Consider the following 24,704-nt stretch of genomic DNA (forward strand, 5'->3'; position numbering starts at 1 on the left):
ATGGTTGGTTCTTTGTATAATTGCATGTCTTGTGGGATTGTGTGGTATACCAGTAACAGGATCCCATTCCAGATGGTTACAAGCCACCCTGTGGTTGTTAGGAATTGAACTCAGGACCTCTGGGAGAACATTCAGTACTCTCTAACTGCTGAGCCATCTCTCCAGCTCCAGTAGAACCACATTTTGAGTGCTTAGCTTTTCATGAATTATCCATCGGTTACCCACAGCTTATCCACTGGAATTTTAGTGTTTTTTAGTGCTTATTGTTTATAAACCACTAGCCTTTTATTTTTATAAAATTTAAAATGACTATTAAAATATCTTTAATGTCAAACCTTATAGTTCTTTTGTAAAACTTAGGTATAATTGCTTAGATAAGTACTATGTTGATATCTGATTTTAAATTGAGTAAAAGAAGAGACATTTTCAAAAACAAAGAGCATGCTTGGTAAATTTAGATAATGTCTGTACCCAGAGATGAGTGAATAGCATTGGGATGTTGGTATTGACCAGGCAGCTTCCTTCCTGCTTGCCAGCTGTCATAGCATAGAGAATTTGTAACTCCTTCGTGTGAGTGAGTGACTGTCTGTGGACGATGGATGATAGTGGTACTTCCAACAGACTGAGTCTCGTCCTATTTGTTTTATTTGCCGTTTGACATGATAAGCTTCCCGTTTTCAACAGAATTTAACATTTTTTAGATAGCTGAATTTTTTTCTTTATGGATCTTGCTTCATAAAGTGACAAATGAGTAATTTCCAAATAACTAGAAAAAGGCATTTCTCTTATCTATAGGACTTGTGTAAGAGCTGTGGTCATATATGGAGGAACCCAGTTTGGGCATTCAGTTCGACAGATAGTACAAGGGTGTAACATATTGTGTGCTACTCCAGGGAGGCTGATGGACATCATAGGCAAAGAAAAGGTAAGCCTTAAAAAGCAACAGGTTGTTAGCCTGATGGTTATTTTATAGGGAAAGGGTTGGAGGGAATGATGAGAGGTGTATTTCCTAGGTTAGCCTGATGGTTATTTTATAGGGAAAGGGTTGGAGGGAATGATGAGAGGTGTATTTCCTAGGTTAGCCTGATGGTTATTTTATAGGGAAAGGGTTGGAGGGAATGATGAGAGGTGTATTTCCTAGGTTTGGTTCTAGTGGGTGCTTTGAATTAATTTTCATAATTGTCAAGGTAATCCCACAGGGCATAGCATTTTCCATATTATACTTGGGGAAACAAAATGAGGTTAACAATTTACTCAGAAAGTCTTTAGTTAGCTCTAATCAATGAGTTAGGGCTAGAATCTGTATCTGATTTGAGTAATATTTTATTACATGGAAGAAAATACAATGAGTATTTTTATATAGTTTCATATATGTTTTGGTGAAGTAGTTTTTTTCCTAAGACACATTCTTAATATTTTTAACATCAATAACTTTGTCTTCTGCTAAAGTATGTGAATGGTAATAATGGGAGTTGTCAACTTTCTAAGTCTTTTAAGAAGAGATTTTATTTACTTGGAATCTTATACCCAATTATTACATCTCTTAATTCTTTAAGTTCATGTTAATGAACTGCAATTGATTATTTTGCATTCTATAAAGGAGGTACTTAAAAACTCTTGTTGGTAAATGTACCTTTAAAATTATATTTATTAAAAATAGCTAAAGAAGCCAATGTCAGATATCTACTAACCATCTTTGTGTTAGTATCAAAGTTACTTGTAGTTCCAGGACAGCCAGAGCTACACAGTGAGACCCAGTCTCCAAAAAGAAAAAGTCAATCTATTTTCAGTATTTCATGGCATTAGATTTTATTTTCTTGCATTAAAGTTAGATTTTTATCATGATTTTATCAAGATTAGATAGTATGGGTCCATGCTGTTTCCTACAAGTTAACTATTAGCCATATGTTACTGTATATTTTATAATAAAACATTTAGTTTCGTATTTATTCCAACTACATTTTTCAAAGTACATATGGTTAGTGCCTAATAAGTTAGACACTGGAGATAATAGAAGTTCTAGTATAAAGTATTACTGTAGATATTTTAGGTTCTGTTAAACTTAATTTGTAACACATTTTATTTATTAGTAAAAGTTTAGATCAGCTATATTATGATTATCTATGATTAGACCAGTAATTCTCATCATTGTATGCCTTGATTTTCTGTGCTTTAGATAGGGTAAACACCATGACCAAAACCAACTTGGGTTATCACAGACTGTCACTGAAGGAAGTTAGGGCAGGAATTTGGAGGCAGGAAACTGAAGCTGAGGCCATGGACGGATTTTGCTTCCTATAGCAACTCAGGACTTCCAGACCAGAGGTGGCGCCACACACTGTGAGCCGGCCCTCCACATACGTCATTAAATCAACGCCCCCAGGCTCCCCAGGCCAGTTTGAGGAAGGCATGTTTTTCAAGTGAGGGATTCCTCCCAACTGATTCTAGTTGTGTCAAGATGACACACAACTAGCCAGCATAACCACTAGGTATTTTTTAAAAGTCGAAATTGTGGAGCATATTGTAGCTTAATGTAAACTAGTATGTATGTTCTGGTTTTGTCTTTGAAAAATATCTTTAAAGATTGGCCTCAAACAAGTCAAGTACTTAGTTTTGGATGAAGCTGATCGAATGTTGGATATGGGTTTTGGACCAGAGATGAAGAAACTAATTTCTTGTCCAGGAATGCCATCAAAGGAACAACGCCAAACCCTTTTATTCAGTGCGACTTTTCCAGAAGAAATCCAGAGGTAAATATCTTTCTTCTCAAAAATGAAAGTGAATGGTAGTGTGTGCCTTTGGTCCCAACACTCAGGAGACAGAGAAATATGAATCTCTGTGTTTGAGGCCAGTCAGGCTTACGTAGTGAGACACTGCCTCAAAATTAATTAATTTAGAGGTAGGTAACATGCCTGTCATGCAAGTATATAGATGTGAGTGCCATCCCTACCACACATGGACGGAGTTGGCTTCTTCCTCCAGTGCTGAGGAGGCAGAGACCGAGAAACGCCTAGGGCTCCTTGGCCAGCCAGTTTAGCTTGTGATAGGCAGATCCCAGATTTCAGTAAGAAACCCTGTCTCAGAAACGAAGGTTGACCTCTGGCCACCCTATGCACAACCATAACATACAAACATGCAAATGTATGGACACGTGAGCACAAAGTTGTTACCAAAACAGAGCTTTACACATGCAGTACAGAAGTAAGCATATGCTTAAAAGTTTGCCACTTTTCTTATGTTTCAATTTTATTCCTGATTATCATTATAATCTCCTCCCTCTCTTCCATCTCCCCGCTCCTACCCTGTGTATATAGCTGGGAAACAGTAAGTGTTTACTAAAGTTATTCTCACTATGCTTCACATTTTTAATCCTAAATGTATAGAATTGGTCTTTGGTAGGAAGTTCATAAACCAATTATTGTCAGATACTTGGGAATCATCCTGTGTATCCTGTGGCATTGTAAACTCAGAGACTGGGACTACGCATCTTTCTTGGGTAGCAACTTCTTCTATCAGCTTGTTCCTTACTTGGCACAGGGAGCCTGAACAGTCTAGGCAAAGGCAGTAGCCTAGATCCAGCAGAGTTCTTTCTTGCTCTTTGGTTTGATGGAACTGTTCTCTTTGAGGACTGGGAACTCTATTCCTCTCCATCTAAGAGGAAGATGATTTCCCAAGTTAGTTGACTAGTGAGGGAGTGACAGTGGATGGTGGACTCTGTGTGTACACCATAAGGACCCACGTTTCTAGGACTAGGATGCTGTGTTGTGTTGCTTGGCATCCTCTCATAAAGTGTTGCCTCCAAGGAGATCCCATCCATGGCTGTTCTGTGCACAGAAAGCACAGTTCATGCAGGCTTGGAGCTTAGGTAGTGCAGTGTGTGATGTAGTCTGTGGCTCCCAGGATACAGGGCTGCTGCTTTGATGCATAGTTGGTCTCTGGTCTCACAAAACATGTGGGATCCAGTGCTCGTGTGTCAGACTCCACAGACCTTGGCTAGGCGTGGCCATTGAGTTATTTTACTTATGTAACCAAAACTTTCCAAAGGAGAATTAAAAGGTCTTCATTGTAGAAAACTAAATCATAGAATATTAGAAAAATTCTTAGTGGTACTTAAGGTAGTCATTTCTTTTCCTAAAATTCAATATCTTTCTAAATTCAGTAGTGGTATTTGTGGATCTTTTATGAGTCTTGTTTCGTTGTTAACCTTGGATATACATGATCAATAGAAGATCTCTTTATTTTTAAGTTATTGACATTTTGTTTCCAGATTCATTTCTTATTTTTAAAAAATGATTTGTTAATGATTGCATTGTATCTTAAATTTGAAATGGAGCATCTTCATTCCTATCAGTGTTGATAAGATGAAGTAGGCATTAACCCCAGCGATTAGCAGGTAATAGTCCTGCTGCTATCTCTTCAGATTTTCTTCAACATAGGAAAGTACTTTTATGTTGGTCACTCAAAATGATTCATGTATACTATTGTCAGTAGTGGTATTTGTAAATCTTTTATGAGTCATGTTTGATACGCATTCATAGTTGGTCTCAGGTCTCACAAAACATGTGGGATCCTGTGCTAGTGTATCAGACTCCACAGACCTTGGTTAGGTGTGGCCATTGACCATTGATTTATTTTACTTATGTGACTTACATTAACCTTGAATATACACAAAAAAAGAAGATCTCTTGATTTTAAATTATTTTTGTTTCTAGCCTCATTTGTTATTTTTAAAAATAATTAAAATTAACATATGCATACTATATATCATTCCCCTCCCTTTCTCTTTAACTACTCCTGTATCTCTACTCATTCTCAAATTTAGGGCCTCTTTTTAAAATTACTCTTATGTACAGATTATCTTTCTTCTCACCTCACACACACCCACACCCACACATGTTTGCTCACACACACACACACACACACACACCCCTGTATGTATTGGGGCTGGCCAGTTAGTATTGGATAGTCAATAGCATGCTCATCCTTGGGAAGACTGGGTCTCCTTCTCTCAGCAGTCACTAATTGCCTGTAGCTTTTTCTAGGTGTGGAGCCTTGTCACAGTTCCCTTGTCTAAACTGGTATGCCAACTAATGGTATCAGTGTTGAGATCTTGTTTAGGCAACCATTTTGTTGAAACTTCCTTGCGGGATAGTTTCCTTGACATGTACAGATTCTAACAGCAGCAGACAGTCCTCTGGCTCTTAGAATCTTTCTACCCTGCTCTTCAGTATTCCCTGAGCCCTAGGTGTAGGAGTTACTTTGCAGATTTATTGGTTGGGGCTGGGCATCCCATGGACAGTACCTATAGTTGTACCAGTTGTAGTTTTCTATAATGGTCATTTTCTGTTGCAGAAAGCACCTTTTTTGGTGGTGAGAGCAAGCACATTTGTACGACAAGTATTTAGGATGCAGTTAGAAACTATACTGGTTTAATAAAAGGGCAAATAGCAGGGTTTTCTCTAGGTTCCATGGCTTGACTTGCCATGGTAGGTAGTTAGGTTACAGTAGTAGGCCTGAATTCTATCTTTGAATAGGCCTTAACTCCAACTGAGACAGTCATTGGTGCCTTCAGGACATTGAGTGCCACTATTGTACTGCTGCTGGGATTCTTCAGTGCCGATCAGTATTGGCTTTGTGTCACGACTGCTCTTCTTGAGCACAGGAACGGGCTCTGGTATTCTTTCTCTCCTCATACTGTACAGCTTTTATACAGCTTGCTCTTTCATTGTAGATCTCCATAAGAGTGGTCATTAATAACCATATGGCATAGTCAGTATGAGACTGTCTTAAAATTTCCTCTGCCAGTGACATTAGCCCCAAAGTTTTAAGTTTAGCCTTTGACATATTTTTGGATCTGCCAAAAGTAACTATATTCTTTGCCAAAATAACACAAGAATGATCTCTAGGACAGTTGCTGTTGTTCTTTGAAACCTCTTGAGCTGGGCTTCAGCTGTCCACATTGCTGTCAGCACTCTTATTTGCCGTGCTCCAATTTCAACCAATTTCCTAATACAAAGTCCTAAAGTTCACATTCCACCAACAAGCATGGTCAGGCAATATACCACTCTCTGGTATCAATAGTACCATGAAGGACTGAGCATTCAAACTTAGGATCGTATGGGGCCATTCTCATTCCAACCACCCAGAGTAGGACAGTGTGCATGGCCTTCCCACTGAAAGCTAGTCCTCAGGGAGCAGGTTTCCAGGCCATATCTAGCTTGATTTTCCCACCTCCCATGTTTGAAGTTGAAGTCGTCAGCCAAAGGAAGTTAGCTTCAGTTCTGGGAGACAACCGAGGGCAACAGTAATAACCTGTGTTTTTCTGTGAGTTTCTAAGACTCCAGTGACTAACAACTTGGAGGTTTTTCATACTACGTTCTGGGCGTTTCCTTAGATAATCTATGGCTTTTGGGGAGAGCATTATCACCCGAGTATTCACTGCCCACTTTAAAGTTTTACCTGTTGCCCATTTTCTATCTACATTTTAGCCTTTATTTCTCTTAATGTGTGTGGTATAGGCATGTATGTTTGTTCCGGTGCCATTTGGGCATGCATATTGATGTCAAAGGACAGTATTTTTCTCGTGGTTTGAGACAGGTTCTCTGGTTGAACCTGCAGCCCCTTCACTGGCCTAGCCTGGCTAACCAGTGAGCTCTGGGGTCTGCCTGCCTCTGCCACCAGGTCTAGAGTTGCAGATTCGTGCTTCTCTGACCAGATTTGATGTGGATGCTGGAGATCTAAACTCAGCTCCTCAGGGTTTCACATTGAACTTGGAGCCAGGCTGGTAGCCAATAAACCCAATGATCTCCTGTTTCTGCTCCCCTCGGAGCCCTGTTTCTTTTTTCTTTTAACTTTGCTCTAACAAACGGCTGCACGAGATGCTTCCTTTCTCCGTCTGGATTATTTTAACAATTCTATCCATTTTTCTGCAAATGACCCTTGATTTTTGTGATTGGTACGACTATATTGTGTTTTGTGACATTTTAAAAATCACCTGTTGATGGACACTTAGGCTGATTCTTTATATTTATTAGGTACCGTGAATAATTCAACACTAAATGTGGGTATTGATGTATCTCTTTTGTGTGCTGACTTCATTTCTTTCAGATACTAGCTGGATACCATGGTAGCTGTACTTTTTGACAACTGTGTACTGTTTTCCATGGCAGCTGTACTCTTTACACTCTCATGAACAAGAGGTGTTCTTCTCTGTGTTCGTTCCAGCACTTAGTTCTTTACAACATACTTCTGATGGCTAAAAAAGTCTCCATTATATATCTTATTAGCTACTTTTACTTCCCATCAGTGCCTATTCACGTGCTCATGTTTTGATTGAACTACTTGTTCTTTTAGTATTAAGATTTTAGGTTCTTTTCAATTCTGAATATTGTTTTTATCAAAGGAGTAGCTAAAGAGTTTCCTCCTACTCTCTACATGATCTCTTTGTTCTGTTGACTGCTTCTTTGCTGTGCAGCCGCTCTTTAATGCAATTCCACTTACCAATTCTCGGTTTTGTTCCCTGGGACGCTGGAATCATATGTAGGAAGTCCTTGTTGGTACCAGGATCTTGAAGTTAACTCTTTGCCTCTCTTGCAGTAGATTGGGTATTTAGGCCTTTGGCTGTGCTGAGCAGATTTCTGTCCACATGAGAGCTGCATGTCTGGTTTCAGCATACTGCACATGCCCAGCCTGTTCCCCAGCTCCACTGGCTGAGGCTCTGTTTACTCCTCAGTGCTGTTGTTGGTTGGTTTGGTTTTTAAGACAGGGTCTCACTATCTTGCCCTGGCTTTCCCGAGACTCATTATATGGACCAGGCTGACCTTAAAGGCACAGAGATTCACCTGGCTTTGCCTCTCAAGTGTGGGAATTAAAGGTATGTACCACCAAGCCTGGTACTTTCCAGTGTGCTATTGATGCCGTCATTGAGATTCAGTTGTTACAGATGTATGCCTTCGCTTTTGGATTCTTACTCCATTCTCGTGAGTCTCATTTACGCTGTCACCATGAAGTTTTGTTACTTTGTACTGTACTTTTGAAGTCAGGTTTAAGGACCTCAAATCTTTGTGTCACTTATCTTTGCTATTGCTATGGGGTCAATATATAGACTGGCTTGTTAGAACCCTTCTCACTGTCGGGTGATCATCTGGGTGTTTCATGTACTCTGTAATTTAATTTCAAGTATCTGCTAAAGTTCATCTAGGACTGGGTTTGAAGTAGAAGAAAGTACAGTTTATTTTGTCTGGGCTTGGTGATGTAATTGAGTGGCAAAATGTGCCACCTAGCACTACATAGAAGCAAACAAGCAACCACAGACTGAAACAAAACAGATGATCAAAATAAAAAACAACAACTACAACCCTGACAAATCAGAATGTGCAAAACACAGTAGGACAAACTGAAGTGTTAGACAGAAAGGAACTTTTGAAAGGAAGAGAAACAAAAAACATGAAAAGAAGCTTTTCCTCATTTTGAAGCAAAAATACTTTGAATTATGGTATTGCTTCTTTACATTCCTTTCCTTTTCTGTCTTTGAAAAATATTCAGATTGATAATTATCTAAAACTTAATCAAATTTAAATTTCTTTGCTTAGTGATCCTGTGGATGAAGCCTAAACTTTTTGAAGGTTCTTCTACATAGATTTCCTTTGTCCCTTTGTCCCTTTCCTGCCCGTTTCTCATGTGCATATTTCTTGGACATGGATATGTTTAATATCATATGCAGTAAATGGTAACTATTCTGATGCTGAATTTAAAAAATTAATTTGTCCTACTTGAGGCTAATACTACTGTATTCATCTCTACTCACAGTATCATGAATGTGTAAGCAGTTGAAGGGGTGACAGACTCAGAATTTCAGTTGCCTGGGAGAGAGGGTGTTAACTCTTGACAGAGGATACTAAAAAATAGCTTTCTGAAAACATGTGCATACGTTACAGTATGCAATAATTAACATTACATAGACTGATTAAGTTGTATATATACATTTAGGAATGAATATACATATGTGTGTGTGTGTGTATACATATATTATAACAATTAAAATGAGGTCATAAATTTAAAAGGGAGCAAGGTAGAAGGTATGGTATATGGGAGAGTATGAATGGAGGAAGGTAAGGAGAAAATTATATAATTTCAAAAATTAAAAAAATTATTGGAGAAAACTAAGGAAAATGTTTTGGTTTTATGCTAAGAGAATAAATATGGAGTGAGAAGAAGTAGTAATTTGTGAGTAATTTATGTAGGCTCTGGGTATGCTGAGTCTGAGCTATTTTGTGACATTCAAGGAAACAACTAGAAAATAAGGGGCTGCTGCACAGCAGGAAGAACTGACCAAGTGCTCGTGTGCTCCCTTCTAATGTACAAAGCTCAGCACCTTACTTGTCAGGGTCCCCATTGGTGCTTATGGATGCGGTAAAGCAGCGTCTTTCAGTTGCATGCTTATAGTAAACTATTATATGTCAAAGTGTTGATCTTTCAACTGCAACCTTACACAATTCTTCATGGCCCTTAGGTCTTATTTTTCTATATGTATCATGGCATGAAAAGCATTTACCTGCAATCTGGTTTACTCATAATTACTTACAGAAGAGTAACTTAATATTTCAGAAAACAAATCTGAACAGTAGCATGTATTCATAAGTGTTGAGGTTAGAACAGAATTGGGCGTTAGGGCTACAATCAGTTCCTCCCTGCATCCTTCCCTCCCTTTCATAAGACAGGGTCTTATATGTCCCAGACGGGCCTCAAGTTCACTATGAAGCTTTGGGTCATGTTGAGCGTCTGGGGATCATCCTGCCTCTCTATCCTGAGTGCTGAGATTATAGGCAGGCTCTACCCCAGCCTGGTTGACATGGTGCTGGCAATCAAACCCAGGCCTTTGTACGTGCTGAAGGAGCACTCTTAACAACTGAGGCCCCCTTGCAGTTCAGTCTTTAATGTAAAGAATTCTGCTTGTTAGAGTCAGCATTGTAGTTCATATGTTTATTGTTATGCACACATTTATATAATTTTTCATAGAGAATTTACTGGAAGTTCCTGTGTTCATAATTTGACACAAATGTTTTGCTACTAAGTATATTTTAAAGATCTTAACATTTTATTCTGATCTTTGAAAATAGTACTTGAATGACATAAGTAATGACTTTGCCGCTGTTCTGTGTTGGTGTCTAGTCAGTATGAGATGATATTAACAGGGCTGAGCACAAGTGCGTGAGGGTAAAGCTGAAGAACAATGTTTTCTCTCTCTCTTAAGGTTGGCTGGGGAGTTTCTAAAGTCCAATTATTTGTTTGTTGCTGTTGGGCAAGTGGGAGGAGCTTGCAGAGATGTTCAGCAGACGATTCTTCAAGTTGGCCAGTATTCAAAAAGAGAAAAGCTTGTTGAGATTCTACGAAACATAGGTACCGCATTTTAATAGGATTATTTTTGTCATGTTTTTAAATTTTAAAACATTACTTATTTTTTAAAGTCATCATTGTTTTGAATAAATTTTAATAAATCTTATTTTTCTATAAATCTTTTATAGGTGACTTTATGGCTTAGTTTTTGTATAAATTATATAAGAACATTCCTTTAGCTCTATAAAAGTTAAATATAGAAGGTATTTGAGACTTACCTAAATACTTGGCTAAAAAGTATTTCAGCAGACATTATATATATATATATATATATATATATGTACATATATATACATATACATACATATATATATGTTTGTGTGTGTGTGTTACACATACATATACTTTATGTATATGGATATATGAAAACTAGAAAGGCATTATAGTAATACATGTTTTTATCTATTGAGTAACAGCGACACTGTTATGCTTTCATGAAAGTAAGGCAGGCCGATTGTGATCTTGAAGCTAGTCTCTGGCCTACATAGCAAGCTCTAGTCTTCAAAGGGAAAACAGCCTGAGCTCTTGCTGATTTTAACTGGTTCCTCATTTCTTACCTACTAATGAGTCTTCCCATATTCATAAGATTTAAAGTGTTTCAAAGCTAAAGGGTACCCTTTTTTTCCTCTTAATTTTGTTGTTTGGATGTTAATCTTGTTTTATAGGTGATGAAAGAACTATGGTCTTTGTTGAAACCAAGAAAAAAGCAGATTTCATTGCAACTTTTCTTTGTCAAGAAAAAATATCAACTACAAGTATTCATGGGTGAGTGCGATAATATGATTTTCTAGTGAGAAAATAACTTTTGTTTGTTGTTTAAAAGGCATGCCCCATGAAAATACTTTGGTCAGTGACAAACTGCATATATAGTGTCTCCTGTAAGATGATATCACCCAGAGAGGCATAATCTTAGTTTGTATCCGTATGCTTGCTCTCTGGTGCACTGATGGTGTAGTAATACCAGTCATCAGTGCTTTACTAGGAAATCTAAAATCAGTCTTGAGTATGGAGAATTCTGTAATTGTATTTTAAGAATATTTTAAGCGGGCTGGTGAGATGGCTCAGTGGGTAAGAGCACCCGACTGCTCTTCCAGAGGTCCAGAGTTCAAATCCCAGCAACCACATGGTGGCTCACAACCATCTTTAACGAGATCTGGCACCCTCTTCTGGAGTGTCTGAGGACAGCTACAGTGTACTTACATATAATAAATAAATAAATAAATCTTTAAAAAAAAAAAAAAACAAGAATATTTTAAGCAATCATTCTTTTGCCCAGAATAAAAATGATTGTTTTTATACACACAACAATTTATTTTATAAATAAATAAATGTACATGTGTATGTATATGTATGTATGTATGTATGTATGTATGTATGTTCTGGCCCTGTGATGTCTCTTACTCTGTCTTCTAATAGAGGTAGTTGTTCCAACTAAAGACTGTAAGGATAAAGTGGTAGCTGGGGTTGGATTATTATAGTACCTGGTTATTATAGTGTGTGGAAAGTAGGCATTTATAGTAAGTGTTGTAATTTTTAGTTTTTAAAATATACTACCTGATGAACTTTAATAAATTTCTCAAAAGTGGCTCTAATCTAAACTTTTTTGTTTTAAGTGATCGGGAACAGAGGGAGAGAGAGCAAGCTCTTGGAGATTTTCGCTGTGGAAAGTGCCCAGTTCTTGTTGCTACTTCAGTGGCTGCCAGAGGGCTTGATATTGAAAATGTTCAACATGTTATCAATTTTGACCTTCCTTCTACCATTGATGAATATGTTCATCGAATTGGGCGCACTGGCCGCTGTGGAAATACTGGCAGGGCGATTTCTTTTTTTGATACTGACTCTGATAATCATTTAGCACAGCCTCTAGTTAAAGTACTGTCAGACGTAAGTTGAAACAGTTTTTAACTTTACATATTTAAAACTGAATAGTTCTTTGTTGTTGAGAGGTCTTTTACAGTTTTTGAAGTTTCATGTTGCATAAGAAATGTTTATTTTCTCCAGGCTCAACAGGATGTCCCTGCATGGCTAGAAGAGATTGCCTTCAGTACCTATGTGCCTCCCAGCTTCAGTAGCAGCACAAGAGGAGGAGCTGTGTTTGCATCTGTTGACACAAGGAAGGTTAGTGAGAAACATTAAGGAGGGGGTTTCTAATTACTCTGTAAAAATGAACTCGATTCTACATACTATTCAATTAAAACTGTCATTTTAATTACACACACACACACACACACACACATACACACACACACACACACACACACACACACACACACACACGTTTCAGGTTTATAGCCTTAACATCCCAGTTCCTTTTGCTGGTATTTGTTGGGATCTTCTGAACTTTGTAGAGAATTCTTTAATTCTGACCACATTACTAATACAAAATTCTAGACCTGTAGAGTTACAAGTCTTACGGATATGCCAGCCCATTTTTCTTCTTCTTCAGTAAACCTTGGTATAGAAGAGTGTTCTAATTAAATATTTATGCCGATTTAAAGTGTAATAAATTTTTCAGCTCTCTAAAAGCTTGTGACTTGAAAAATCATTTTCTTCAGTTATTTTGAACAGTGTAGACTTCACAGGATTACATTGGCCTTTCTTTGAAGTGAATCATTTTATAGGAAGCCATTAGATGCTTAGGATAATCGAGGTAGAAAATGTGAATCTTTGCTGTCAGTCTGGACTATGTAACATTGGGGCTGTCATAACTTGTTTCTTTCATTTTCTTTTCTTCTTTTAAAAGAATTACCAGGGCAAGCACACGTTGAATACCGTGGGGATTTCTTCTTCACAAGCTCCCAATCCAGTTGATGACGAGTCATGGGATTAAAGCAAACAAACGTCAAGTCTGATCGTTCTGATGCAGAGAAGAGAAAGAGTTTTTATTTTTAAAATTTTAACAGAAGTGTGAAACCTGATACTCTTATATCTCCTGTTCTTCTGTTCTTCCTCCCAAACTTTAAAAAATAGCCAGCTTCATTGATTAGTTATGTGAAATGCTGACGTTACAACACTGCAGGTACTGATACAAATGGTGTTAACTGGAAATATTAAAGCATTCTATATGTTTTGCTTATTTCTAGTATATTCTTCAGAAAGCTAAGACATGTTTCATGTCCAAGTGCTAAGTCTTAGTACAGTGTTTATGATCCTATAAAACAAGCAATAGGATGTGATGTGCTCTTGTTTAATTATTGGGTCTAATTTCTACTTGATCCTTTAAAAGAATAGTGTATCAGTACAATGTAATAACATGATTTTCATGAAACAGTAGAGACTGAAGCCTTTCAAAGTTATTTGATTTTTAGATTATCAGACATGTAATGAAAATGGTTCAGTTTGCAATGTGAGCGCTGTACTTGGTGGTATGACAAATGTTTGCTTTTATAATATACAGATTTTTCTTACAAATAAAAGATGAAACACATTTCCCCCTAAGTTTTCCAACAGAATTTTTCATTTTTCTTGTAGCATATTACAGTTCCTACCTTTCATATTTGGGTATTTTGTATCTTGTGAAATCAGTACGGTGAGCAAGAAGTGTTAGACAAATATTAATGTGTAAATCCATACAAATACCAAGATGTTGACATGAAAATTAGTCTTAGAATCTAACCCACTATCAACAAACACGGTATTTCAGTTTCCTCATAACTTTTTACTCATGTTTTACAGTTGATAAGGAAAGAATGCTGTCATTCTCACTCAGTCACAGGCTTACCTACTCCATGAGATTGTTTTTTCAGATACATTTTTTTCTTTTATTGGATATTTTCTTTATTTACATTTCAAATATCCCCCATTCCCAGTTTCCCCTCCGGAAGCCCTCTATCCCATCCCTCCTCCCCCTGCTTCTATGAGGGTGCTCCCCTACCCACCCACCCACTCCTTCCTCCCCACCCTGGCATTCCACTACATTGGGGCATCGAGCCTTCACAGGACCAATGGCCTTTCCTCCCACTGACAAGGCTGTTCTCTGCTACATAAGTGACTGGAGCCATGGGTCAATCCATACGTAATCTTTGATTGGTGGTTTAGTCCCTGGGATCTGGGGTTGGGGGCAGGTCTGGTTGGCTGATATTGTTGTTCTCCCTATGGGGTTGCAAACCCCTTCAGCTCCTTCAGTCCTTTCTCTAACTCCTCCATTGGGGACCCTGTGCTCAGTCCAATGGTTGGCTGTGAGAATCCACCTCTGTTGTGAGAATCCACCTCTGTATTTGTCAGGCTCTGACAGAGCTTCTCAAGAGACAGCTATATCAGGGTCCTGTCAGCAAAATCTTGCTGGCGTATGCAATAGTGTCTGGGTTTGGTGGTTGTTTATGGGATAGATCCCCAGGTGGGGTAGTTTCTGGATGGTCCATCCTTTCGTCTCAGCTCCGAACTTTGTCTCTGTAACTCCTTCCATGGGTATTTTGTTCCATATTCTAAGAAGGAATGAAGAATCTACACTTTGGTCTTCCTTCTTGAGTTTCCTGTGTTTTGCAAATTGTATCTTGGGTATTCTAAGTTTCTGGGCTAATATCCACTTATCAGTGAGTGCATATCAAGTGACTTCTTTTGTGATTAGGTTGCCTCACTCAGGATGATAGCCTCTAGATATATCCATTTGCCCAAGAATTTCATAAATTCATTATTTTTAATAGCTGAGTAGTATTCTATTGTGTAAATGTACCACATTTTCTGGGTCCTTTCCAGCTTCTGGCTATTATAAATAGGGCTGCTGTGAACATAGTGGAGCATGTGTCCTTATAACCAGTTGGAACATCTTCTGGGTATATTCCCAGGAGAGGTATTGCGGGATCCTCCGGTAGTACTATGTCCAATTTTCTGAGGAACCACCAGACTGATTTCCAGAGTGGTTGTACAAGCTTGCAATCCCACCAGCAATGGAGGAGTGTTCCTCTTTTTCCACTTCCTTGCCAGCATCTGCTGTCACCTAAGTTTTTTTTTTTTTTTTTTTTTTTTTTTTAATCTTAGTCATTCTGACTGGTGTGACGTAGAATCTCAGGGTTGTTTTGATTTTCATTTCCCTGATGACTAAGGATGTTGAGCATTTCTTTAGGTGCTTCTCGGCCATTCAGTAACTCCTCAGCTGAGAATTCTTTTTTAGCTCTTTACCCCATTTTTTAATAGGGTTATTTGATTCTCTGGAGTCTTAACTTCTAGAGTTCTTTGTATATATTGGATATTAGCCCTCTATCAGATGTAGGACTGGTAAAGATCTTTTCACAATCTGTTGGTTGCTGTTTTGTCTATTTGACAGTGTCCTTTGCCTTACAGAAGCTTTGCAATTTTATGAGGTCCCATTTGTCTGTTGTTGATCTTAGAGTATAAGCCATTGGTGTTCTGTTGAGGAATTTCTCCCCTCTGCCCATGTGCCTGAGGCTCTTCCCCACTTTCTCTATTAGTTTCAGTGTATCTGGTTTTATGTAGAGTTCCTTGATTCACTTAGACTTGAGCTTTGTACAAGGTGATAAGAATGGATCGGTTTGCATTCTTCTACATGCTGACCTCCAGTTGAGGCAACACCATTTGTTGAAAATGCTGTCTTTTTTTCCACTGGATAGTTTCAGCTCCTTCGTCAAAGATAAGTGACCATAAAGCCCAGGACCAGATGGGTTTAGTGTAGAATTCTATCAGATCTTCAAAGAAGACCTAATGCCAGTACTCTTCAAACTATTCCACCAAATAGAAACAGAAGGAACACCACCCAGTTAGTTCTGTGAAGCCACAGTTATGTTCATACCTAAACCACACAAAGACCCAACAAAGAGAGAACTTCAGACCAGTTATTTATCTCCATCTTTCCTGCACATCCTTGTCCACAAGCCCAGAGTGGAGGCCACAGACCCTAGCTCTCCCTGAGACCTTACATGGTGGTTACTTCCCTTTTCCTCCAAGGCATGGCAAAAAAAAAGCCTCTCCGTCCCTGGGTACTTCTTCCTCCTGGGACCTGGAAATCCTGCCTGTACCTTCCACCCAGCAGTTGGCTCTTGACTTTCTTTATTGACAAATCAAGTACCAATTGGGGAGCAGGACCTCAGAATCGGTAACCACCACCCCCTTACAATTATCCATGAGATAATTCTACAGACCTTTCAAAAATGCTGTAATGATACTCTGTACTTTCATGTATGCTGATTTTAAAAGCCCAGACTACAAAGTATAGAATTTTAAAAAACTTTTTAAGTATGAATTAAGGTTGAATTGAAGTTCTAAGAACAGAAAAGGAATATAATGGCTAAAAATATGTTAAGCCTATAGAAAAAATGAAAAGGAGACAAGGAACTCTGTGTGACCACATGATTATCAGTGTGTCTCTCTATGCATGGATGTGTAGGGATACTGATGAACAATATAACACCCTGCATGGACAACTCAAGTAGGGAATGCCAACTAACGGAAATCTGGAAAACATTTCACTTTAGAATCTCACTTCTGGGAAAGACTAAATGAATAAAGATGTTTGCATTATTATTTGCAACATCTGTGTGTTTTAGTTTTCTAATGTTGTATTTTCAGAGAGCATAATGAATGATTGTCGCATTTTCTTTTCATTACTCAGAGACTTAGTCATATCTATCGTGATTTCTTTCTAAGTTCGTGATTTTGCTTTAGTTGTAAAAGATCTATACATGGCAGATTTGAATCAAAGATAAAACTGGAGAGTATACATAATCCTACCAAGATCACAGACAGCTGTGAATCTTCCTACATTCAGTTAAGCCTCTTGTCTCTAGGTATAGGTTTGAATAATTTCCTTTAAAAATTACCAGGCCCCCAATGGAGGAGCTAGAGAAAGTACCCAAGGAGCTGGGGGGATCTGCAACCCTATAGGTGGAACAACAATATGAACTAACCAGTACCCCCCCCCTCCCCCGGAGCTCCTGACTCTAGCTGCATATGAATCAGAAGATGGCCTAGTTGGCCATCAGTGGAAAGAGAGGCCCATTGGTCATGCAAACTTTATGTGCCTCAGTACAGGGGAATGCCAGGGCCAAGAAGTGGGAGTGGGTGGGTGGGGGAGTGGGTGGGGGAGCATGTGGGGAACTTTTGGGATAGCATTGGAAATGTAAATGAAATAAATATTCAATAAAAAAAATGGAAAAAATAAAAAAATAAAAACCCAGTCAACTCAGAAAATATTCCTAGTATTAAAAGCTACAATTCTTTTTTTTTTGTTTGTTTTTTAATTTTTAATATTTTTATTACGTATTTTCCTCAATTACATTTCCAATGCTATCCCAAAAGTCCCCCATACCCCCCCCCACTTCCCTACCTACCCATTCCCATTCTTTTGGCCCTGGCATTCCCCTGTATTGGGGCATATAAAGTTTGCAACTCCAATGGGCCTCTCTTTCCAGTGATGGCCGACTAGGCCATCTTTCGATACATATGCAGCTAGAGACAAGAGCTCCAGGGTACTGGTTAGTTCATCATGTGGTTCCCCCTATAGGGTTGCAGATCCCTTTAACTCCTTGGGTACTTTCTCTAGCTTCTCCATTGGGGGCCCTGTGATCCGTCCAATAGCTGACTGTGAGCATCCACTTCTGTGTTTGCTAGGCCCCGGCATTGTCTCACAAGAGACAGCTATATCTGGGTCCTTTCAGCAAAATCTTGCTAGTGTATGCAATGGTGTCAGCGTTTGGAAGCTGATTGTGGGATGGATCCTTGGATATGGCAGTCTCTAGATGGTCCATCCTTTCATCACAGCTCCAAACTTTGTCTATGTAACTCCTTCCATGGGTGTTTTGTTCCCAATTCTAAGAAGGGGCATAGTGTCCACACTTTGGTCTTCATTCTTCTTGAGTTTCATGTGTTTAGTAAATTATATCTTATATCTTGGGTATCCTAAGTTTTGGGCTAATATCCACTTATCAGTGAATACATATTGTGTGAGTTCCTTTGTGATTGTGTTACCTCACTCAGGATGATGCCCTCCAGGTCCATCCATTTGGCTAGGAATTTCATAAATTCATTCTTTTTAATAGCTGAGTAGTACTCCATTGTGTGAATGTACCATAATTTCTGTATCCATTCCTCTGTTGAGGGGCATCTGGGTTCTTTCCAGCTTCTGGCTATTATAAATAAGGCTGCTATGAACATAGTGGAGCATATGTCCTTCTTACCGGTTGGGACATCTTCTGGATATATGCCCAGGAGAGGTATTGCTGGATCCTCCGGTAGTACTATGTCCAATTTTCTGAGGAACCGCCAGACTGATTTCCAGAGTGGTTGTACAAGCTTGCAATCCCACCAATAATGGAGGAGTGTTCCTCTTTCTCCACATCCTTGCCAGCATCTGCTGTTCACCTGAATTTTTGATCTTAGCCATTCTGACTGGTGTGAGGTGGAATCTCAGGGTTGTTTTGATTTGCATTTCCCTGATGATTAAGGATGTTGAACATTTTTTCAGGTGCTTCTCTGCCATTCAGTATTCCTCAGGTGAGAATTCTTTGTTCAGTTCTGAGCCCCATTTTTTAATGGGGTTATTTGATTTTCTGGAGTCTATCTTCTTGAGTTCTTTATATATATATTGGATATTAGTCCCTTATCTGATTTAGGATAGGTAAAGATCCTTTCCCAATCTGTTGGTGGTTTTTTTGTCTTATTGATGGTGTCTTTTGCCTTGCAGAAGCTTTGCAGTTTCATGAGGTCCCACTTGTCAATTCTCGATCTTACAGCACAAGCCATTGCTGTTCTATTCAAGAATTTTTTCCCCTGTGCCCATATCTTCAAGGCTTTTCCCCACTTTCTCCTCTATAAGTTTCAGTGTCTCTGGTTTTATGTGAAGTTCCTTGATCCACTTAGACTTGACCTTAGTACAAGGAGATAGGAATGGATCGATTCGCATTCTTCTACATGATAACAACCAGTTGTGCCAGCACCATTTGTTGAAAATGCTGTCTTTCTTCCACTGGATGGTTTTAGCTCCCTTGTTAAAGATCAAGTGACCGTAGGTGTGTGGGTTCATTTCTGGGTCTTCAATTCTATTCCATTGGTCTACTTGTCTGTCACTATACCAGTACCACGCAGTTTTTATCACAATTGCTCTGTAGTAAAGCTTTAGGTCCGGCATGGTGATTCCACCAGAGGTTCTTTTATCCTTGAGAAGAGTTTTTGCTATCCTAGGTTTTTTGTTATTCCAGATGAATTTGCAGATTGCACTTTCTAATTCGTTGAAGAATTGAGTTGGAATTTTGATGGGGATTGCTTTGAATCTGTAGATTGCTTTTGGCAAGATAGCCATTTTTACAATGTTGTTCCTGCCAATCCATGAGCATGGGAAATCTTTCCATCTTCTGAGATCTTCTATAATTTCTTTCTTCAGAGACTTGAAGTTTTTATTATACAGATCTTTCACTTTCTTAGTTAGAGTCACACCAAGATATATTATTTGTGACTATTGAGAAGGGTGTTGTTTCCCTAATTTCTTTCTCAGCCTGTTTATTCTTTGTGTAGAGAAAGGCCATTGATTTGTTTGAGTTAATTTTATATCCAGCTACTTCACCGAAGCTATTTATCAGGCTTAGGAGTTCTCTGGTGGAATTTTTAGGGTCACTTATATATACTATCATATCATCTGTAAAAACTGATATTTTGACTTCATCTTTTCCAATTTGTATCCCTTTGATCTCCTTTTGTTTTCGAATTGCTCTGGCTAGGACTTCAAGTACGATGTTGAATAGGTATGGAGAAAGTGGACAGCCTTGTCTCATCCCTGATTTTAGAGGGATTGCTTCCAACTTCTCACCATTTAATTTAATGTTGGCTACTGGTTTGTGTAGATTGCTTTTATCATGTTTAGGTATGGGCCTTGAATTCCTGATCTTTCCAAGACTTTTATCATGAATGGGTGTTGGATCTTGTCAAATGCTTTTTCCGCATCTAACGAGATGATCATGCGGTTATTGTCTTTGAGTTTGTTTATATACTGGATTACATTGATGGATTTCTGTATATTGAACCATCCCTGCATCCCTGGGATGAAACCTACTTGGTCAGGGTGGATGATTGTTTTGATGTGTTCTTGGATTCGGTTAGCAAGAACTTTATTGAGGATTTTTGCATCAATATTCATAAGGGATATTGGTCTGAATTTTTCTATCTTTGTTGTGTCTTTTTGTGGTTTAGGTATTAGAGTAATTGTGGCTTCATAGAATGAGTTGGGTAGAGTACCTTCTGTTTCTATTTTGTGGAATAGTTTGTGAAGAACTGGGATTAGATCTTCTTTGAAGGTCTGATAGAACTCTGCACTAAACCCATCTGGTCCTGGGCTTTTTTTGGTTGGGAAACTATTAATGACTGCTTCTATTTCTTTGGGGGATATAGGGCTGTTTAGATCATTAACCTGATCTTGATTCAACTTTGGTACCTGGTATCTGTCTAGAAACTTCTCCATTTCATCCAGGTTCTCCAGTTTTGTTGAGTATAGCCTTTTGTAGAAGGATCTGATGGTGTTTTGGATATCTTCAGGATCTGTTGTTATGTCTCCTTTTTCATTTCTGATTTTGTTAATTCGAATGCTTTCCCTGTGCCCTCTTGTGAGTCTGGCTAAGGGTTTATCTATCTAGTTGATTTTCTCAAAGAACCAGCTCCTTGATTGGTTGATTCTTTGAATAGTTCTTCTTGTTTCCACTTGGTTGATTTCGCCCCTGAGTTTGATTATTTCCTGCCGTCTACTCCTCTTGGGTGAATTTGCTTCCTTTTGTTCTAGTGCTTTTAGGTGTGTTGTCAAGCTGCTAATGTGTGCTCTCTCTAGTTTCTTTTTGGAGGCACTCAGAGCTATGAGTTTTCCTCTTAGAAATGCTTTCATTGCGTCCCATAAGTTTGGGTATGTTGTGGCTTCATTTTCATTGAGCTCTAAAAAGTCCTTAATTTCTTTCTTTATTCCTTCCTTGACCAAGGTATCATTGAGAAGAGTGTTGTTCAGTTTCCACGTGAAGGTTGGCTTTCTATTATTTATTTTGTTATTGAAGATCAGCCTTAGTCCATGGTGATCTGATAGGATGCATGGGACAATTTCAATATTTTTGTATCTGTTGAGGCCTGTTTTGTGACCAATTATGTGGTCAATTTTGGAGAAGGTACCATGAGGTGCTGAGAAGAAGGTATATCCTTTTGTTTTAGGATAGAATGTTCTGTAGATATCTGCCAGATCCATTTGATTCATAACTTCTGTTAGTTTCACTGTGTCCCTGTTTAGTTTGTTTCCATGATCTGTCCATTGGTGAAAGTGGTGTGTTGAAGTCTCCCACTATTATTGTATGAGGTGCAATGTGTGTTTTGAGATTTACTAAAGTTTCTTTAATGAATGTGGCTGCCCTTGTATTTGGAGCATAGATATTCAGAATTGATAGTTCCTCTTGGAGGATTTTACCTTTGATGAGTATGAAGTGCCCCTCCCTGTCTTTTTTGATGACTTTGGGTTGGAAGTCAATCTTATCAGATATTAGAATGGCTACTCCAGCTTGTTTCTTCAGACCATTTGCTTGGAAAATTGTTTTCCAGCCTTTCATTCTGAGGTAGTGTCTATCTTTTTCTCTGAGATGAGTTTCCTCTAAGCAGCAAAATGTTGGGTCTTGTTTGTGTATCCAGTTTGTTAGTCTATGTCTTTTTATTGGGGAGTTGAGTCCATTGATATTAAGAGATATTAAGGAAAAGTAATTGTTGCTTCCTGTTATTTTTGTTGTTAAAGTTGGCATTCTGTTCTTGTGGCTGTCTTCTAGGTTTGTTGAGGGATTACCTTCTTGCTTTTTCTAGGGCATGGTTCCCATCCTTGTATTGGTTTTTTTTTCTGTTATTATCCTTTGAAGGGCTGGATTCGTGGAGAGATAATCGGTGAATTTGGTTTTGTCGTGGAATACTTTGGTTTCTCCATCTATGTTAATTGAGAGTTTGGCTGGGTATAGTAGCCTGGTCTGGAATTTGTGTTCTTTTAGTGTCTGTATAACATCTGTCCAGGATCTTCTGGCTTTCATAGTCTCTGGTGAAAAATCTGGTGTAATTCTGATAGGCTTGCCTTTATATGTTATTTGACCTTTTTCCCTTACTGCTTTTAGTATTCTATCTTTATTTAGAGCATTTGTTGTTCTGATTATTATGTGTCGGGAGGTATTTCTTTTCTGGTCCAGTCTATTTGGAGTTCTGTAGGCTTCTTGTATGTTCATGGGCATCTCTTTCTTTAGATTTGGGAAGTTTTCTTCTATAATTTTGTTGAAGATGTTTGCTGGTCCTTTGAGTTGAAAATCTTCATTCTCATCCACTCCTATTATCCGTAGGTTTGGTCTTCTCATTGTGTCCTGGATTTCCTGGATGTTTTGAGTTAGGATCTTTTTGCCTTTTCCATTTTCTTTGATTGTTGTGCCTATGTTCTCTATGGAATCTTCTGCACCTGAGATTCTCTCTTCCATCTCTTGTATTCTGTTGCTGATGCTCACATCTATGGTTCCAGATTTCTTTCCTAGTGTTTCTATCTCCAGTGTTACCTCACTTTGGGTTTTCTTTATTGTGTCTACTTCCCTTTTTAGGTCTTGGATGGTTTTATTCAATTCCATCACCTGTTTGGTTGTGTTTTCCTGCAATTCTTTAAGGGATTTTTGTGCTTCCTCTTTAATGTCTTCTACTTGTTTAGCAGTGTTCTCCTGTATTTCTTTAAGTGAGTTATTAAAGTCCTTCTTGATGTCCTCTACCATCATCATGAGATATGCTTTTAAATCCAGGTCTAGCTTTTCAGGTGTGTTGGGGTGCCCTGGATTGGGCAAAGTGGGAGTGCTGGGTTCTGATGATGGTGAGTGGTCTTGGTTTCTGTTAGTAAGATTCTTACGTTTACCTTTCGCCATCTGGTAATCTCTGGAGTTGTTATAGTTGTCTCTGTTTAGAGATTGTTCTTCTGGTGATTCTGATTACCGTCTATCAGCAGACCTGGGAGACAGGCTCTCTCCTCTGAGTTTCAGTGGTTAGAGCACTCTCTGCTGACAAGCTCTCCTCTTACAGGGAAGGTGCACAGTTATCTGGTGTTTGGACCTCCTCCTGGCTGAAGAAGAAGGCCCAAAACAGGACCTTTCCCAGATGCTGTGTTGCTTTGGCATGTCACAGAAGCTGTCAGCTTCAGTGGTGCACACTCTCACCTGTGCAGACTAAGTTCCTAAGTTCGGCGGAGTCCCGGATCCAAAATGGCGTTCCCTGCTCCCGAGGCAGAGGGCTCCCGTGCAGGGTGTACCACTGTCCTCCGGCTGGGAGGGTGCCGGATGTCTGCGGCCCCAAAAGGGTGCTGCCTCAGCTGCTCTGTGGCTCCCGCCTGTCCCAGAAGCTGTCTGCCTCTGTGGTGCACACTCTCACCTGTGCAGACTAAGTTCCTAAGTTCGGCGGAGTCCTGGGACCAATATGGCGCTCCCTTCTCCTGAGGCAGAGGGCTCCCATCTGTTTGTTTTTTTAAAAGCTACAATTTTTTTCTGTTATCAGTAAAAATAAATAAATGAATAAATAAAATAAAAAATAAAATAAAATTACCTATAGTTAGGAAATAAAAATCTTTTAATATATATATATATTTTTTTATTACGTATTTTCCTCAATTACATTTCCAATGCTATCCCAAAAGTTCCGCATACCCCCTCCCCACTTCCCTACCCACCCATTCCCATTCTTTTGTCCCTGGCGTTCCCCTGTATTGGGGCATATAAAGTTTGCAAGTCCAATGGGCCTCTCTTTCCAGTGATGGCTGACTAGGCCATCTTTCGATACATATGCAGCTAGAGACAAGAGCTCCGGGGTACTGGTTAGTTCATCATGTTGTTCCCCCTGTAGGGTTGCAGATCCCTTTAACTCCTTGGGTACTTTCTCTAGCTTCTCCATTGGGAGCCCTGTGATCCATCCAATAGCTGACTGTGAGCATCCACTTCTGTGTTTGCTAGGCCCCGGCATAGTCTCACAAGAGACAGCTATATCTGGGTCCTTTCAGCAAAATCTTGCTAGTGTATGCAATGGTGTCAGCATTTGGAAGCTGATTATGGGATGGATTCCTGGATATGGCAGTCTCTAGATGGTCCATCCTTTCATCACAGCTCCAAACTTTGTCTCTGTAACTCCTTCTATGGGTGTTTTGTTCCCAATTCTAAGAAGGGGCATAACAATAGATCCTGAAGACATCCAAAACACCATCAGATCCTTCTACAAAAGGCTATACTCAACAAAACTGGAGAACCTGCATGAAAAGGAAATAAAATTCTATGACAAGTGTTTATAGTAATATTCTCTGTCCTTCTTTGTTCAAATTCCCAGTCCCATTTTATAATCAACTTTTAACA

General features: G+C 38.9%; 1 protein-coding gene across 4 annotated transcripts in view; it reads left to right on the plus strand.

The window, feature by feature from the left end:
• Ddx4 (DEAD-box helicase 4) overlaps positions 1–13,823 on the plus strand; it is a 52,728-nt gene extending 38,905 nt beyond the window's left edge. For all 4 annotated transcript variants that reach the window (XM_021180692.2, XM_021180694.2, XM_021180695.2 and 1 more), the window contains exons 16-22: positions 796–925; positions 2,584–2,750; positions 10,253–10,398; positions 11,061–11,160; positions 12,009–12,279; positions 12,397–12,513; positions 13,139–13,823. In XM_021180692.2, the coding sequence (XP_021036351.1) occupies positions 796–925; positions 2,584–2,750; positions 10,253–10,398; positions 11,061–11,160; positions 12,009–12,279; positions 12,397–12,513; positions 13,139–13,225 (1,018 nt within the window). In that variant the 3' untranslated portion in view covers positions 13,226–13,823. The remainder of the gene's footprint in view (positions 1–795; positions 926–2,583; positions 2,751–10,252; positions 10,399–11,060; positions 11,161–12,008; positions 12,280–12,396; positions 12,514–13,138) is intronic.
• The last annotated feature ends 10,881 nt before the right edge of the window (positions 13,824–24,704 follow it).

The sequence above is a fragment of the Mus caroli genome, unplaced genomic scaffold (assembly GCF_978045245.1).
Source record: "Mus caroli unplaced genomic scaffold, Mus_caroli_1 scaffold_15, whole genome shotgun sequence".
Taxonomy (NCBI): Eukaryota; Metazoa; Chordata; class Mammalia; order Rodentia; family Muridae; genus Mus; species Mus caroli.